The sequence below is a fragment of the Geotrypetes seraphini genome, chromosome 6 (genome assembly GCF_902459505.1).
Source record: "Geotrypetes seraphini chromosome 6, aGeoSer1.1, whole genome shotgun sequence".
NCBI lineage: Eukaryota > Metazoa > Chordata > Amphibia > Gymnophiona > Dermophiidae > Geotrypetes > Geotrypetes seraphini.
The window spans coordinates 245,383,270-245,399,075 of record NC_047089.1 but is presented as its reverse complement, the minus strand read 5'-3'; the positions used below and the strand labels follow the sequence as shown (position 1 = coordinate 245,399,075).

At 41.6% G+C, this 15,806-nt stretch overlaps 1 protein-coding gene across 2 annotated transcripts in view; it reads right to left on the bottom strand.

The window, feature by feature from the left end:
* Positions 1 to 15,806, bottom strand: part of ACE2 (angiotensin I converting enzyme 2) — a 91,214-nt gene that overhangs the window by 67,551 nt on the left and 7,857 nt on the right. The window contains exons 1-2 of one of the 2 annotated variants that reach the window (XM_033950223.1): positions 12,309 to 12,510; positions 8,504 to 8,662 (exon numbers count right to left, since the gene is read on the bottom strand). In XM_033950223.1, the coding sequence (XP_033806114.1) occupies positions 8,504 to 8,662; positions 12,309 to 12,491 (342 nt within the window). In that variant the 5' untranslated portion in view covers positions 12,492 to 12,510. Of the gene's footprint in view, positions 1 to 8,503; positions 8,663 to 12,308; positions 12,511 to 15,806 lie in introns of those variants that run through there. The other variant, XM_033950222.1, reaches the window with a different exon arrangement.

Here is a 15,806-nt window from a genome sequence, read left to right as displayed (position 1 = left end):
ATTTCCCCGAACACCACCAGGGCAGGAAATTTAACAGCGTCCATCTCGCCGGCCCTGCGCGGACCGGCAGGAATTTTCTGCGGACCGGCACCGGTCCGCGGACCGGCGGTTGAAGAACTGTGAGCTAAAGTACCTGAGTAAACAATTATTGAAATAGTAAAGATATAACAAATTTCCAAGAATTGTGAGGGAAGGGTACAATTCAAAGAATAAAAAAAAAGTAAAAAGAATAAAATTAAAGTAAATAAAAAAAAACTCAAAGTCTCAAAGGAAAACAGAATAGAAGTCCAATTGGGCTCTAATCAGTGTAAGGCAGCAGATATACTGTAATAAAATTCAAAGGTGAAGGGACACGTATCAGAATTTTAGTAAGTGTCCTTAGGCATATGTTGTTTAAAGATGCAAAGGTAGGCCCTGTTTATCTTTCCCTTCTTTGAAGACAGGTAATGTTTAAACAGAGATAATGTGAAGTGAATTCAATTGTTTTGTTAAGCCGTATTTACAGACAGCTTTAGTTAAGAAGCTCTGCTGGTCAAGGCTTTTTCTGACCCTCTGTGGACTTCAATCTCTAGCTAGGAAAAATGCTGATGTGTTTAAAGTTTCATGTGACCTTACGTCACATGCCATCACATGCTGGCAAACCTGATTCGTATAAATATGTGAAACTCATAATAAAAGACGGACATATTAGAAAGATGGTTTCTGGTCTTTAAGATGTGTCCCCAGGTACCTGACTTACATATGACAGAGACAGAGAAAGTATGGGGCAGGAATTGGGACCTGAATCCTTTTCAGTTGGGGGCACGTCCGCGATGGGCAGATGATATCACCAATATTTTGTGAGTATTTCTGAATTTTTTCTGTTCTTTAATACTCACTGGGTAGTGGTGACCTGTACCCAACCCCTTATTTTAAGTTCAAGCTTTGGGTTCTATTATGGAGTTTTTTTGGGGAAAAATCTCGGGGTACTTTTGGTAAGCACCCCTCATATATATACGCAGCTGCCATTCTTTCGGAAAGAATGAAATTATTTATAGAACCCCCCTGCCCACTCTGTCATTTGTAAGGTTTTTTATAGAGTATAAGATTTTATTGTCTCTTATTACTGTACCTCGCTTATAAGGTAAGATAAGCGAATATTTTTGCATTGTTATATTGGGTTTTGTAATGAGTCATAAAGGCACTTACTCCTAGACAAATGAGACTTGTACGGCTGTGTGTGTGTATGACATTTTTCCTTCAGTTCCCATCTTTCTGTGTCACCAATGTTTACCACTGAGGTAGGACATGCTGTTATGTGGAATGAATTGAAAGCGCTGTTTGAATCAGTCTAAGATCTTTCCCTTGTAGTTTGTACACAAGCACTATTTCTTGTCTTCCTTTTGATCCTGACTAATTTTGTGCGTTTCTTCTACCGGCTGCTTTCTTTGTGTTCTGTGCTGGATCATAAAAAAAAAAAAAAAGAAACAAGAAAAAGAAAAAATTCCGTTTTAAAGGTTTTCTTTCTTGTGCAGAGCAAAGCTAATCTGTTCTTTGCTTTCATTATCAGGGTCTGTGCATGAATGTTTTTGTCCCTTCCCCCAGACTTCTCTGTTTGGGCTTCCACTGACCCCCTATAGTGCTTCTTTGAAGTTACTCATTCTTGGTTTTATAAAGCAGTAAGGTGAGATTCCACTGCTCGTCTCTTGACTTTTCTCCGGCATTATCAAAAACACCATCTCTTTTTATAATACGCCCATCGCTCTTGTTGTCAAAGTTGATGGCATTCCCTGTTTCGTCCTAGATTTCGGGCTGTTAATGTTTTGGTAATTCTCATTGCCCTTATGTTTCTTCCACCATTCCACCGGCAGCCAATGATTTTTTTTTTCTGTCATTTTCCTAAAGAATGTTTTATTTTTAGTCCCTTTGGTGAGGCTTTTCAGCTCTTTTTTTTGCCTTCACCTTTAAGCAACAGTATACCTAGTGTGGAATGTCCTTCGGGCTATTCTACAAGTCATGCACTGCCCCTCATGGTCCTATTCTTATTTTGTACAACTTTTGTGTTCCATAATTCTAGAGACCTGTCAGGCTGATAGTTTGCACCTTTTATAATGATTGTCTGTGTGTGGTCACAAGGTGTCATGAAATAAACTGCACTGGTGTGCGTCTGAAGTGAAATACCTGGGTTTTGTCCTGTCTCATGGTCAGAGGAAAATCTGCACTTTCTGCACTGCTGCTATTCTGTGTCTGCCCCGCCCAGCTACCAAGAAAGACATGCTTACTTTTCTTGCTATGATTGGTCACTGCCGCCAATGGATCTCTGCTTGTTCCTTCTATGACCAGATTTTGAGACAGACCCTGGTTTCTGAAATGACTGCTCTTATCAGATGGACTTATGAAATGTTGGACATTTAAGATGTGCTTTGGTTTCTAGCTCAAGTTTGGGTTTTCCTGCTTATGCCCACATGTTTTATCTCTTTGTTTGGGACTATTGTAACACCATGAAGGGAGAACATGGCGGTAAATTACGCTCTGTTGCCTTTTTTTATAGTCACTCCTGTTCAAGAAAGCCCTGGCTGCTTGTGCTATGGTGGTAGAGATGGTTACTTCTTTGATCCTAGGTCACCCCATTACCCTTCATACTTTTCATGATGTCCAAGCCCTTCTTTTAAATAGGCTTCTGGGTCTCAAGGGTGAACAGGATTCTCTTCCTCTCTTTTTTCACAGCTTCAGTCCTTTGTTACCACCCCCTCCTCTGAATTTGATGCCTGGTATTTGGCAGGTGCCCAAAGCCGCCCTTCTGGACGGACTTTGGTGCAAAGAGGGGAAACCCTGGATACCAGCTGCTAGCTCTCCCTTATTCATTGCCCAATATCATGGTATTGGTTATCGTAGTGCTCGCTCGACATTTTAACTTCTTGCTAGTGATATTTTCATTCTTGACCTTTTGCTCCTTGATACAGAGATATATAGCTCAATAATTACAGCTGGCACGGTTGTGAATTGAAAATAAATTGGAAAATACAATTCCTTTCTATTGTTTTAGCTGAAATTAGGATGTTGCTAATTTAAAATGGTTTTTGTCCGGATGTATACATAGCCATCCCAGATCCATTTTGGCACAGATATTTCTAATGTTTTCCACGGGTCCTCTTTATCACTGCAGAGATAGAGACGCTCCAAAGAGACATTAGCTTTATGCCTTTTTTCAAATATGAGATGGTTATGATATACATTATTTGTTGTTTTGGTTTTTTTTTATATCAATGTGTTTATTTGCAGAGTTAAATTCAGCCCTGCACACTTGACAGATGGAGTAATAGCTCCACGCTTAAAACTTTATGTTTTGTCTGTGTCATGTCTACTTGTTTTAGTTTAGTGGGTACCCCAGGATACATAACATTGGCCATTTCTAGAGCTCTTTTTCCACTTCTTACTAGCCTAACTGCGCAATGTTCTTTTACTTTTAGCTTTTATATTCTGAATATAGTTTAGTTAGGGGTTATAAGAAAAAGCTTTATTTTATACAGCATTTATTTCGTGGTGTTCCCTACATATGATCCATTCAATATACATTTCTGAATACATTCAGTACATCAGTATGGTCTCTCTGAAGTGCATAATAGTTATATGAAGCACGAAAAAACATATCTTTTTGGATTGTTCAATTAAGAACCTTAAGTAAGTGAGTATTGTCTCTCTTTTGCCATGGCTAAGTGAATGAATTGGTATTGTTGCATGTTGCCACATTCAGTACAGGCAACATGGTTTCTCTTGTTTTCTATCTCTTATTTGGATCACATTGGAGTACAGCTGCTGAATGATATTTGGAATGCTTTTCAAGCATTTCTTTTCAAGTATCTCTTTCTGTATGCACAGACATCTGGCTGCTCTCCCTTTGAGGTTCTCACGGGATGACCTTTCCCCGCCCCATGGGTAGATTTTCCCTTGATACAGGAGGAATATGTCCAAAAGCTAATTGAAATATTAGGGCTTGTTCAAAGAAACGTGTCTTGCACTTCTCCTTTCTCTCCACAGATTCCTACCCATTTTTTCCAGCCTGGTGATTATCCAGCAGCTTTCCAAGGATCGGAAGCAGACAGATTTCCCCTTTGGCCTTCCCACTACTGTGATCGCTGTGACCAGGCCCGCTGCACTCACTGAGGAGTTTCCTGTTTGGATCCACGCAAGTCGCTTGAAGAGGGTTAACCTAAAACCCCAGAAGCAAGTCTTCCCTGCGCAGATTTCACCTCCTCCAGTGGAACAACATGATGATCTCATTGCAGCATTCTACCAACTTTATCATTCTCTTATTGGCACCGCTGCTGCTAGTTTTTCTCCCTGTATGGATCATTTCTAACTGGGTCTACAGGGATGATGTGTTCTGGGTCCACGACACTTTCTGCCCATACCCATCTGTAAATGACACTCCTGCTGTAAACAGCACCCCCGACACCTCTTTGCGAACACGACGTCAAGCTGGACTACTCCCTCGCAAAGGCTGTCCTTCAATTGGAATCCAGAAAAGACCGATAGTATGCTACCCTTTGGTATAATTCCAGCAGTGTGCAAGTTGCCACCTTCTCCTTTGAGTATTGTGACATTGTGGACTGTTCATCAATTGATATCCCAAGGCTGTGCCATTGGTCCTCAGAGATTCCTAAAACTAAGGACATATATGTATATGTTACTGACTTACGTTGGGGGGATAAGTGTGCATTCTGGGGAGTGGTAGGGTGGAATATTTATACTGACTGGGCTTATAAACTAGAAAATACTCTGAAAAACAGTGGACCAAAATGGTAAATCACTGCTTACTTGTATGACCCTTCATAAGGTTGGACACTGTTATAGGAAAAGTGTTCCTGCACAAATTATTAAGCTTTCTCTTACTATTGACAACCCTAGACCTACTGATGAAGGTATGTACATTATGGACATGAGGTTTAAGGGTGGGTCTAGCTATCATCAGTTTTCTTACGGGATCTATCTACCTCCACTCATCCTCTCCCGCCATTTTGTGGGGGCCCCAAAAAATACTAACCCACTGGCCCCTACATTCAATAAACTTACTGACATGATGGCTATTGCCAATCCCACTTTTGAAGATATTGTGGCTGTTGAGGTAGGGTTTTCAGAACGTAACCTTTGGTTAGAATGGATGAAATTCACTGCTGATCAACATAATAAGAGTAATTGTTACATATGTGCTCAAGCTAGACCCCATCTAGGAACCGTACCTCTGGACCTCCCTCCTGGTATCCAACCATGCCTTTTTGGGTTATTTACCAATATCTCCTCTAATTTTACCTATCCTCTTTGTGCACTGTAGTGTTCTAAATACCCTTTGTTGCCAGGACAGCAAAAGCTTGATATTGCCGTTATCATCTATAAGGGCAATTACATATGTCATGTTTCTAATCTGACACAGGGTAGTTTTGTAGGTAATTGACCCCCAGGTTATTGTTCTGTCTTGGCTCATAGGTATGCCCCATTGTTGCTGCATCAGATTTGATATTTACTGGCTTTATGGAGACTTTTGGCTCCCTGTTAAGCTACCCAGCCAGTGGATAGGCCAGTGCACTTTAGTTAAGGTTACCATGCTCCTGCATATTTTTCTGAAAGGCATCCTTCCTATTCACATGGTTTTTCCTTTTATTTGTCTTGATATAAATCTGATCACATGTATACATAGATGCTAGAGGGGTCCCAGATGAATTTAAGGCCCGAGCTCAGGTTAAGGCTGGGTTTGAGTTCCTTATTCCCTTTATTACTATTAATAAGAATGTTGATTGGATTAGTTAAAATTATTATAATCAGCAACGCTTTGTGAACTATTCTAGGGACGCCTTGCAAAGTATTACTGATTAATTAGGCTCCACTTCTCAGATGGTTCTCAAAATCGTATGGCCCTAGCTAGGATTCTAGCTGAAAAATTCTCCTCAGTATTTTAAGCTGTTGTACTTTTCTTTCTGACAATATAGGTCCTCCTATGGACATTCAGAAATTAGCAGACCTCTTTGCTGAGTTCAAATGTAACTCTGATTTATCTAATTCTTGGGATCAGCACTTTAGTTGAATGCATAATCTCTTATTATTTGCACTCTTATCTTGACTGCTCATGTACTGTGTTATTCGTATTACAGCTCCTAAAAGACCCCTCCTTGAGAGACATACCTAAGGTATCACTCCCTTCCAGCTCATGCTGTGTATTTGTGACGTCATTTACATGTCGTAAGAGGGGATTTGAAGGGACACGTATCAGAATTTTAGTAAGTGTCCTTAGGCATATGTTGTTTAAAGATGCAAAGGTAGGCCCTGTTTATCTTTCCCTTCTTTGAAGACAGGTAATGTTTAAACAGAGATAATGTGAAGTGAATTCAATTGTTTTGTTAAGCCGTATTTACAGACAGCTTTAGTTAAGAAGCTCTGCTGGTCAAGGCTTTTTCTGACCCTCTGTGGACTTCAATCTCTAGCTAGGAAAAATGCTGATGTGTTTAAAGTTTCATGTGACCTTACGTCACATGCCATCACATGCTGGCAAACCTGATTCGTATAAATATGTGAAACTCATAATAAAAGACGGACATATTAGAAAGATGGTTTCTGGTCTTTAAGATGTGTCCCCAGGTACCTGACTTACATATGACAGAGACAGAGAAAGTATGGGGCAGGAATTGGGACCTGAATCCTTTTCAAAAGGTATGTTATGTTACATTTCAAAAGAAATTTAAAAAAAAAAAGCAAAATAATTCAAAAGAGAAAATAAAAGAAAGAAGATAAGGGAAATAAAAGAAAAAAATTGAAATAAATAAAAAGTAAATAAAAATAAATAAGATAATCTTAGGGCTCCTTTTACTAAGCTGTGTTAGCGTTTTTAGCGCACGCGCTAGGCGCTAATGCCAGCATTGAGCTGGTGTTAGTTCTAGCCGCGTAGCGCAGGTTTAGCGCACATGGAAATTCTGCATGCGCTAAAAACGCTACCACAGCTTAGTTAAAGGAGCCCTTAGAGAAATAGTCCTGCATAAAGTCTCTGAGGCGGCCTATTAGTAAATCGAGTCAGTCAGCCAATCAGCAGGTAATTGATCCAGCTCTATACAAGATACTCAGCTAAAGCACCAGGCCAGGAGGCCAGCCTTATATAGAGGCAGAGTTTGGAGCAGTTCCTTCCCTCCACCCCCCCCCCAACCACTCCTGGGCTGGATCAGTCCACGCAGCTTCTTTTTGGGTCTGCACGGACCAGGAGCAGCCAGTGAAGTCCTTGAAGGGGAGGGGTGGAGAGCAGATAGCAGTCAGAAGCTTCCTACCGCAGGCCGCAGGAACTCAGTTAGCCTTCGTGGTCCTTTTTGTTTCAGAGTGGAAGCACGGAGACAGAAGCAGGAGAGGAGATCTGGTGACAGAAGCATTACCCATGCCAGGAGTCCCCAAAGCCTGGGTTGTCCGTGGCCATGGGGAAGGGTGAGAAGAGCAGAAAGGCTGAGGCAGACATAAGAGATGGAAAATTGGGGAAAGTATGACTAGGGAGAGGTCAGGTGTGAGGAAGAAGAAGAAGAACAGAGATGGTGAAGATAAAGGAGAAGTGAAAGATGAGAGAGAGAAAAAAAAAATGCAGAAAGTAAGAGATGATGGAAGGAGAAATGAGAGAGATGAAAAGGCAAAGTGTACAGTGGGGGGAAAGGATGAAGGATATGGAGAGAGAAGATAAGAAATGTAAGAACATAAGTAATGCCTCTGCTGGGTCAGACCAGAGGTCCATCATGCCCAGCAGTCTGCTCACATGGCGGCCCATCAGATCCAGGACCTGTATAGTAATCCTCTATCTATACCTTTCTATCCCCTTTTCCTTCAGGAAATTGTCCAATCCCTTCTTGAACCCCAAAACCGTACTCTGTCCTATCACGCCCTCTTGAAGCGCGTTCCAGGTGTCCACCACCCATTGGGTGAAGAAGAACTTCCTAGCATTGGTTCTGAATCTGTCCCCTTTTAATTTTTCTGAATGCCCTCTCGTTCTTGTAGTTTTCGAACGTTTGAAGAATCTGTCCCTCTCCACTTTCTCTATGCCCTTCATGATCTTGTAAGTCTCTATCATATCCCCTCTAAGTCTCCGCTTCTCTAGAGAAAAGAGCCCCAGTTTCTCCAATCTTTCAGCTTATGAAAGTGGAGAGAAGAGAAGAGAGAGGCTGAGGGGAAAGAGGTTAGTGAGGAGAGAAGGAGGGAAAGCGAAAAGGAACTTATGATAGAAGCAATATTGAAAAGATGGTGAAATATGAATTCTAGGAGATGAGGGATGTGTGTGGGGAGAGAGATAGGAGAGAAGAATGTAGGAATGGCTTATCATTTACATATTGATAAACCTGGCAAATGAGCAATTTGTGTGTTTTCTTTTGCCAATAATGGGTGGGAGTGTGGGTATCAATATATTTTATCATTTTGATTTCAAAGATCTTAAGTTTTTGGATTTTCTTAAAATGTGGAATAAATATTACGTGCCTAATAAAGCAACCGTGATCTGGTGGGGACTTACACGCTTGTATTTGTCGTTTGCTAAAACAGAAGCACCTTTGTCGCCAAGGGAGCGAATCTGCAGTTGAATTTCGGGGTCTGTTATTTCATTGAGGGGATAGCGGCTGGAATTATCACTTGCTTCCTTATAAAACGAGTTCCAAACGGCCCCAGCTTCATTCTATAGAAGGAAAAAAAAAGAGTAGTAAAACAAGATTAAGTGAAAATTCCTTACGGTTGTTCTTTGAGTGTCATGGCTATCAAGGAATCCTTGATTCAAGGATATTTGTGTGCCATTACTAATGCATTCCTGGGAACTGAAGATAGTTTTGGAAACCTCTATGATGAGTTTTCTTTAGAAAGCCCAAGGAATATTCATTACCCTCAAAAGGTCCAGAAAGGCCAACAGTTTTCAGCACTGTTGTTTTGTTTGACAGATAGTAGGAAAGTAAAACATATTTTTCTGCATGGCTTAAAGCACTGGTGGTACGTAGAGAGGTAGGCCGATTTATTTATAGATTAAAAAATTAAAATAGCATTAATAAAAAATTATTGGATGGATATTAACCTGGCAGTAGACAGCATTTTGCTGACCACTGCCAGCTTTATGCTTGGATATTCAATGCCAGGCCATGTCCAGATGTTGGCACTGAATATCTGATTTTAAGCAACTAAGAACATAAGAATTGCCATACTGGGACAACTGAAGGTCCTTCTAGCCCAGTGTTCTGTTTCCAACAGTGGCCAACCCAGGTCCCAAGTACCAGGCAGGACCCCAAAGAGTAGCAACATTCCAGAGCTGAAATGGTGATGTCATAATGCCTCATTCCACCAATGCCTAAGAGCCAAACTCATCAGTGATGTCACAATGGCTTGATTGTCCTAGACTTGGCTCACTTAAGAACATAAGAATTGCCATACTGGGACAACTGAAGGTCCTTCTAGCCCAGTATCCTGTTTCCAACAGTGGCCAACCCAGGTCCCAAGTACCAGGCAGGACCCCAAAGAGTAGCAACATTCCAGAGCTGAAATTGTGATGTCATAATGCCTCATTCCACCAATGCCTAAGAGCCAAACTCATCGGTGATATCACAATGGCTCAATTGTCCTAGACTTGGCTCACATAAGAGTATAAGAACTGCCGTACAGGGACCGACTGAAGGTCCATCAAGCCTAGTGAACTATTTCTAACAGTGGCCAACCCAGGTCCCAAGTCTTGCCAGTATCAATTTGGGGAGGGGGGGGGAGCATTGGGGGATTAAGGATGCAGCCTTCCTAATTTCTCCAGTAGAGCACTGCTTAAAACAAACACTTTTATATAACCTAGACATCTCCCGGAGCAAGTCTAAATCCCGATTCTGATCTCAGGAAAGATAAATGTATTTAAGAAATAAATATTGCTTGCTTTCTTTAAAAAAAACAAAACCAAAACCTTCTATCCAACATCATATACCATTTTGGGTGGCTTACAAATAACATCCATGCTTTCACAACATCACACAATAATGGTAATACAATCCAGGATACATTCATAACCAGTCTTGCCGAAGGACAATATCCTCATCCTTCAATTCAATAATCGCGAATATGCTTGTAGAAAAAGAAAAGCCTTTACTTGCTTATGATAAGAAGTAATTGCCTCAGTCTGTGTTAATTGTTGTGGTAAGGAATTCCAGAATATTGGCCCAGAATACCCATGTATCAGGTCCTCTTCTGATAGCTTGATTTCTGTAATTAGAGTGTCTACATCTGAGCCTTCTCAAATCAGGATTTAAACATGCATGTGATATACACGTCTGAATGCTGGTTTCTGCACATCCAGATTCTGAAAGGAGCTTTTAAAATAACCACTACAATCTGTTTTGGTAACGTCCTTTATTCCTTCGCCTCTTGGAAGGTACAGTTCTCTGCAGTCAGAACCACATGAGTCTCCGTTTGTGGGAATTTTAAATCGTGCTTGTTTGACTTTATGTATGTTACTTTTGTAATGCCGCTTAGGAATAGGCGGTTGACAAATTTTTTTTAAATAAATAAAATATTCAGGTTATGATGGAAGGCCCAAAGCACTTGTTTGATTAGGGCCCACCAAGGGATTAATCTTGCCCAGGATATAAATGACTGAGGACTAATGGGCCGGCATAAGCATTAAAGCAAATTGATCGTCATAAAACCCCATAGGTAGTTTCTCAGATTAAACATGCATTACTGTACTTAGGAATAAGGCCTATTTCTTCCTAAATTATGTAGCATACTCATAATAACATAGTAGATGACGGCAGATAAAGACCCAAATGGTCCATCCAGTCTGCCCAACCTGATTCAATTTAAATTTTTCCTTGTTAGCTATTTCTGGGCAAGAATCCAAAGCTTTACCCTGTACTGTGCTTGGGTTCCAACTGCCGAAATCTCTGTTAAGACTTACTCCAGCCCATCTACACCCTCCCAGCCCATCCTCCACCAAACGGCCATATACAGACACAGACCGTGCAAGTCTGCCCAGTACTGGCCTTAGTTCAATATTTAATATTATTTTCTGATTCAGATCCATTGTGTTCATCCCACGCTTCTTTGAACTCCATCAAACTCGTTTTCCTCTCCACCACCTTTCTCGGGAGCGCATTCCAGGCATCCACCACCCTCTCCGTAAAGTAGAATTTCCTCCATTTTCCTTTCTCTGGAAAATATTTTTTTCTACGTTAATACCCTTCAAGTATTTGAACGTCTGAATCATATCTCCCCTGTCCCTCCTTTCCTCTAGGGTAGACATATTCAGGGCTTCCAATCTCTCCTCATACGTCTTCTGGCGTAGATCATGGAGATATGAAGAGGATGTGCTAACAGTGGTGTGGTAAGTCATGTTATCGTATGAGGCAAAGGAGGTCTTTGCTATAGTTACAATGGAAATAGAGAAACCCCCCCCCCCCAACTATCTAGAAGCTGTCAGGTTAAATGAACAGCAGTCACCTATCCTGAATCCAGTTCTGAATATCAAGGTGTCTGATGGTGTTTGGAAGTAAAGTGGGCTCAGCCAATATTCAGTACCATACCTGGAGAGCTAACTGGGCATTATACGCCGGATTCAGAAAAGGGCAACCAGTGGCATAGCGAGGGACACTGGCGCACCTCCCTCGCCCCCTACCACGCGCATGTGCTCCTTCCCCGTACCTTTTTAAGTGTGCCGCAAGCAGCCACCGACTTGCTGCCCGCGTCGACTTCGGCGCGCTCTCTGATGTCACTTTCTAGGCGCAGGTCCCGGAAGTGAGGTCAGAGGGAGTGCCGAAGCCGACGCGGGCAGCAAGCTAGTGGCCCAGGCTGCCAGTGATAAAGGGCACCAAATTCCCAGGCCAGTCTTCCATCAAACTTCTCGAGGGACAGATGCCGGACTGAGATTTTGGCAGCCTTTATCATCAGTGCCTCAGCTGGTCCAGCGGAGGTGGGGGGCGGGGTGGGGGGGAACTTGAGAGAGAGAGAGGGAGATACTGGCTGATAGGTGTGGGGGATGGGGAGGAATTAGATTGGTGGGGATACAAATCCAAAAGTTTCAAGGCACCACTGTCCCTTGAGCCGGCCCTGCTAAATCATTTTGAATATTGTCTATACCAGTGGTTCCCAACCCTGTCCTGGAGGAACACCAGGCCAATTGGGTTTTCAGGCTAGCCCTAATGAATATACATGAAGCAAATTTGCATGCCTATCACTTCCATCATATGCAAATCTCTCTCATGCATATTCATTAGGGCTAGCCTGAAAACCCGATTGGCCTGGTGTTCCTCAAGGACAGGGTTGGGAATCACTGGTCTATACGATCCATACTCAACAATACATACCTTCTTTCTGGAATTTTCTCTGGTAATGTTGGTGCTATAAGCCCAAGCTGCAAGAGAGCGCTCATTCGATAAGTCTTCTGCTTGCCTGTTGAAATGACTTAGAAATCTATAGGCTTCGTCTGTGATATTCTGGGCGATAGTGAACGAAGCCAAGCCACAGAGCAGCCAAAGCTGGAGGAACATCTTTTCTCTCCCGCTCCCGCTCTGCATTAACTGATAAAGACTCTCCTGACCTTAGCTTGTGAGAGAAAGAGGTCAGAATCTACTGAACATTCCTCTCGTTTCATTAGTATGTGGATTCTTTTAAAAATCAGGAAGAAGGACCCTGAAATGTTAATAATTCATTTGAGAGAAGATAGGTGTTACTATTTTAACTTTAATGGATTTTTTTCCCCTCAAAGGCCTCTACTAAGAGTTAATATTTTCTCATAAAAAGTAAGAGGGACAGCCTACTGGCTCCAGGGTAGATCTGCATCCTGCCATGTAGGGGGACCTAGGTTCATTTTCTGGCTCGAGGAAAGAAGGGACTTGGGGATCCTGTAGAGAGAGCACATGAATAGCCCTTCTGGGTCAGACCAGTGGTCCATCTAGCCTATCCCAGTAGCCCATTCTCACAGTGGCCAATCCAACCCAAAGAGTAGCAACATTCCATACAGAATTCAAAGAATAGCAAGATTCTGGAATCCCAAAGAGCAACAAGATTCTAGAACTCCAAAGAGTAGCAACATTCTATACAGAATCCAAAGAATAGCAAGATTCTGGAATCCCAAAGAGCAACAAGATTCTAGAACTCCAAAGAGTAGCAACATTCTATACAGAATCCAAAGAATAGCAAGATTCTGGAATCCCAAAGAGCAACAAGATTCTAGAACTCCAATTAGTAGCAACTTTCCATTCTACTTATCCAGGGCAAGCAGTGGCTTCCCCCATAACAGACTATGGACTTTTCCTCCAGGAAATTGTCCATACCTTTCTGAAAATCAGCTACGCTATCCGCTCTTACCATATCCTCTGGCAAAGCATTCCAGAGCTTAACTACTCTCTGAGTGAAAAAATATTTCCTCCTATTGGTTTTAAAGGTATTACTCTGTAACTTCATTCAGTGTCCCCTAGTCTTTGTAAATCTTGATGCAGTAAAAAATCGATCCACTTGTACCACTCAGGATTTTGTAGACTTCTACTGTCTCTTTTCCAAGCTGAAGAGCCCTAAACTCTTTAGTCTTTCCTCATACGAGAGGAGTTCCATCCCCTTTATCATCTTGGTCGCTCTTCTTTGAACCTTTCCTAGTGCCGCTGTATCTTTCTTGAGATAAGGAGACAAGAATTGAACGCAATACTCCAAGTGAGGTCGTACCGTGGACAATACAGAAGCATTATAATATCTTTAGTCTTGTTAACCATCCCTTTTTTAAATAATTCCTAGCATCTTCTTTGCTTTTTTGGCCACCACCACACATTGGGTGGAAGATTTCATCGTATTGTCTACAATGACACCCAGATCCCTTTCTTAGGCGCTAACCCCCAAGGTGGACCCTAGCATCCAGTAACTGTCATTTGGGTTATTCTCCCCAATATGAATCACTTTGCATTTGGCCATATTAAATTTCATCTGCCACTTGGACGCCCAGCCAATTTCCTAATTTCTGCAATTTTTCACAATCCGCATGCTTTTTAAGAACTTTAAACAGTTTATTGTCATCTGCAAGTTTAATCACCTCACTCGTCGTTCCAATTTCCAGATTATTTATAAATAAGTTGAATAGCACCGGTCCCAGTACAGACCCCTCTGGCACTCCACTATTTACTCTCCTCCATTGAGAAAAATGACCATTTAACCCTACCCTCTGTTTTCTATCCAATAACCAATTCCTAATCCACAACTGAACTTTGCCTCCTATCCTTTGACTCTTTAATTTTCTCAGGAGCCTCTTGTGAGGAATTTTATCAATAGCTTTCTGAAAATCTAGATACACTATCCCCCTCTTCTACAAAACCGCGCTAGCGGTTTTTAGTGCAGAGAGCCGCGCTGAACGGCCCATGCTACTCCCGACACTTTTAGGAACTCATTGAGCATCGAGAGCAGCATGGACTATTCAGCATGGCTCTCTGCGCTAAAAACCGCTAGTGCGGTTTCATAGAAGAGGGGGTATATCAACTGGCTCACCTTTATCTACATGTTTATTCAAACAGCAAATTGGTGAGGCAAGATCTCCCTCGGTTAAACCCATGCTGACTCTGTCTCATTAAATCATGTTTGTCTATGTGTTCCACAATATTATTTTTTATAATTGTTTCTACCTTTTTGCCTGGTACTGAAGTCAGGCTTACTGGTCTGTATTTTTCCAGATCTTCCCTGGAACCCTTTTTAAAAATTGGTATAATATTGACCCCCCCCCCTCCAATCTTCAGATAATACAGAAGATTTTAGCGACAGGTTACAGATCACTAACAGCAGGTCAGCAATTTCTTGTTTGAGTTCCTTTAGTACCTTGTGATGTATACCATCCGATCCAGGTGATTTATCACTTTTTAACTTGTCGATTTGGCTTTGTACATCTTCCAGATTCACTGAGATTTCTTTCAGTTCCTCTCCATCATCACCCTTGAAACCCATTTCTGGTTCAGGTAGATCTCTTGCATCTTCTTCCGTAAAGACCAAAGCAAAGAATTCGTTTAGTCTTTCTGCTATGGCCTCAATCTCCCTGAGGGCCCCTTTTGCTCCTTGATCCAACAATCCCATGGATTCCCTCACTGGTTTTCTGCTTCTGATGTACCTAAGGAAACTGTTATGAATTTTCGTCTCTTTGGCAAGTTTCTCTTCATATTCTTTCTTAGCTTTCTTCATCAATGCTTTGCATCTAACATGCCATTGCTTGTCTCTCTTCTTATTTTCTTCATTCAGATCCTTTATCCATTCTTTAAAGGATGTTTTTTTGGGGCTCTAATAGCTTCTTCCACTTCACTTTTTAACCATGCTGGCTCTCGTTTCCTCTTCTTGCCACCTTTGCTAATATGTGGGATACATCTGGTCTGGGCTTCCATGATGGTATTTATAAATAACATCCACGCCTGATTTACAGTCCAAACCTTTGCAGTTGATCCTTTTAACTTCTTTTTAACTATTTTCCTAATTTTATCATAGTCTCTCTTTCAAAAATTAAATGCCTCTATAGCAGATTTCTTTTGCGATGTCACTCCAGGTGTCAGCTAAGATTTGATCACGTTATGATCACTGTTTCCAAGCGGATCCAACACAGTTAACTCCTGTACTATGCCTTGCATCCCACTAAGGACTAAGTCTAAAATAGCTCCCCCTCTTGTCAGTTCCCGGACCAGTTGCTCCAAGAACGAAGGAAGGAATTAAAGCTAGAAAAAGACACTGGAAAATTCAAGAAAGGAATAAAGGCTATCCTTTTCTCAGCCTACTTCAACTGAAATTATGAAGTTAACATGGAAAAGAAAATAGAACTTTCAGGGATGCGTGTAAAGAGATTATAG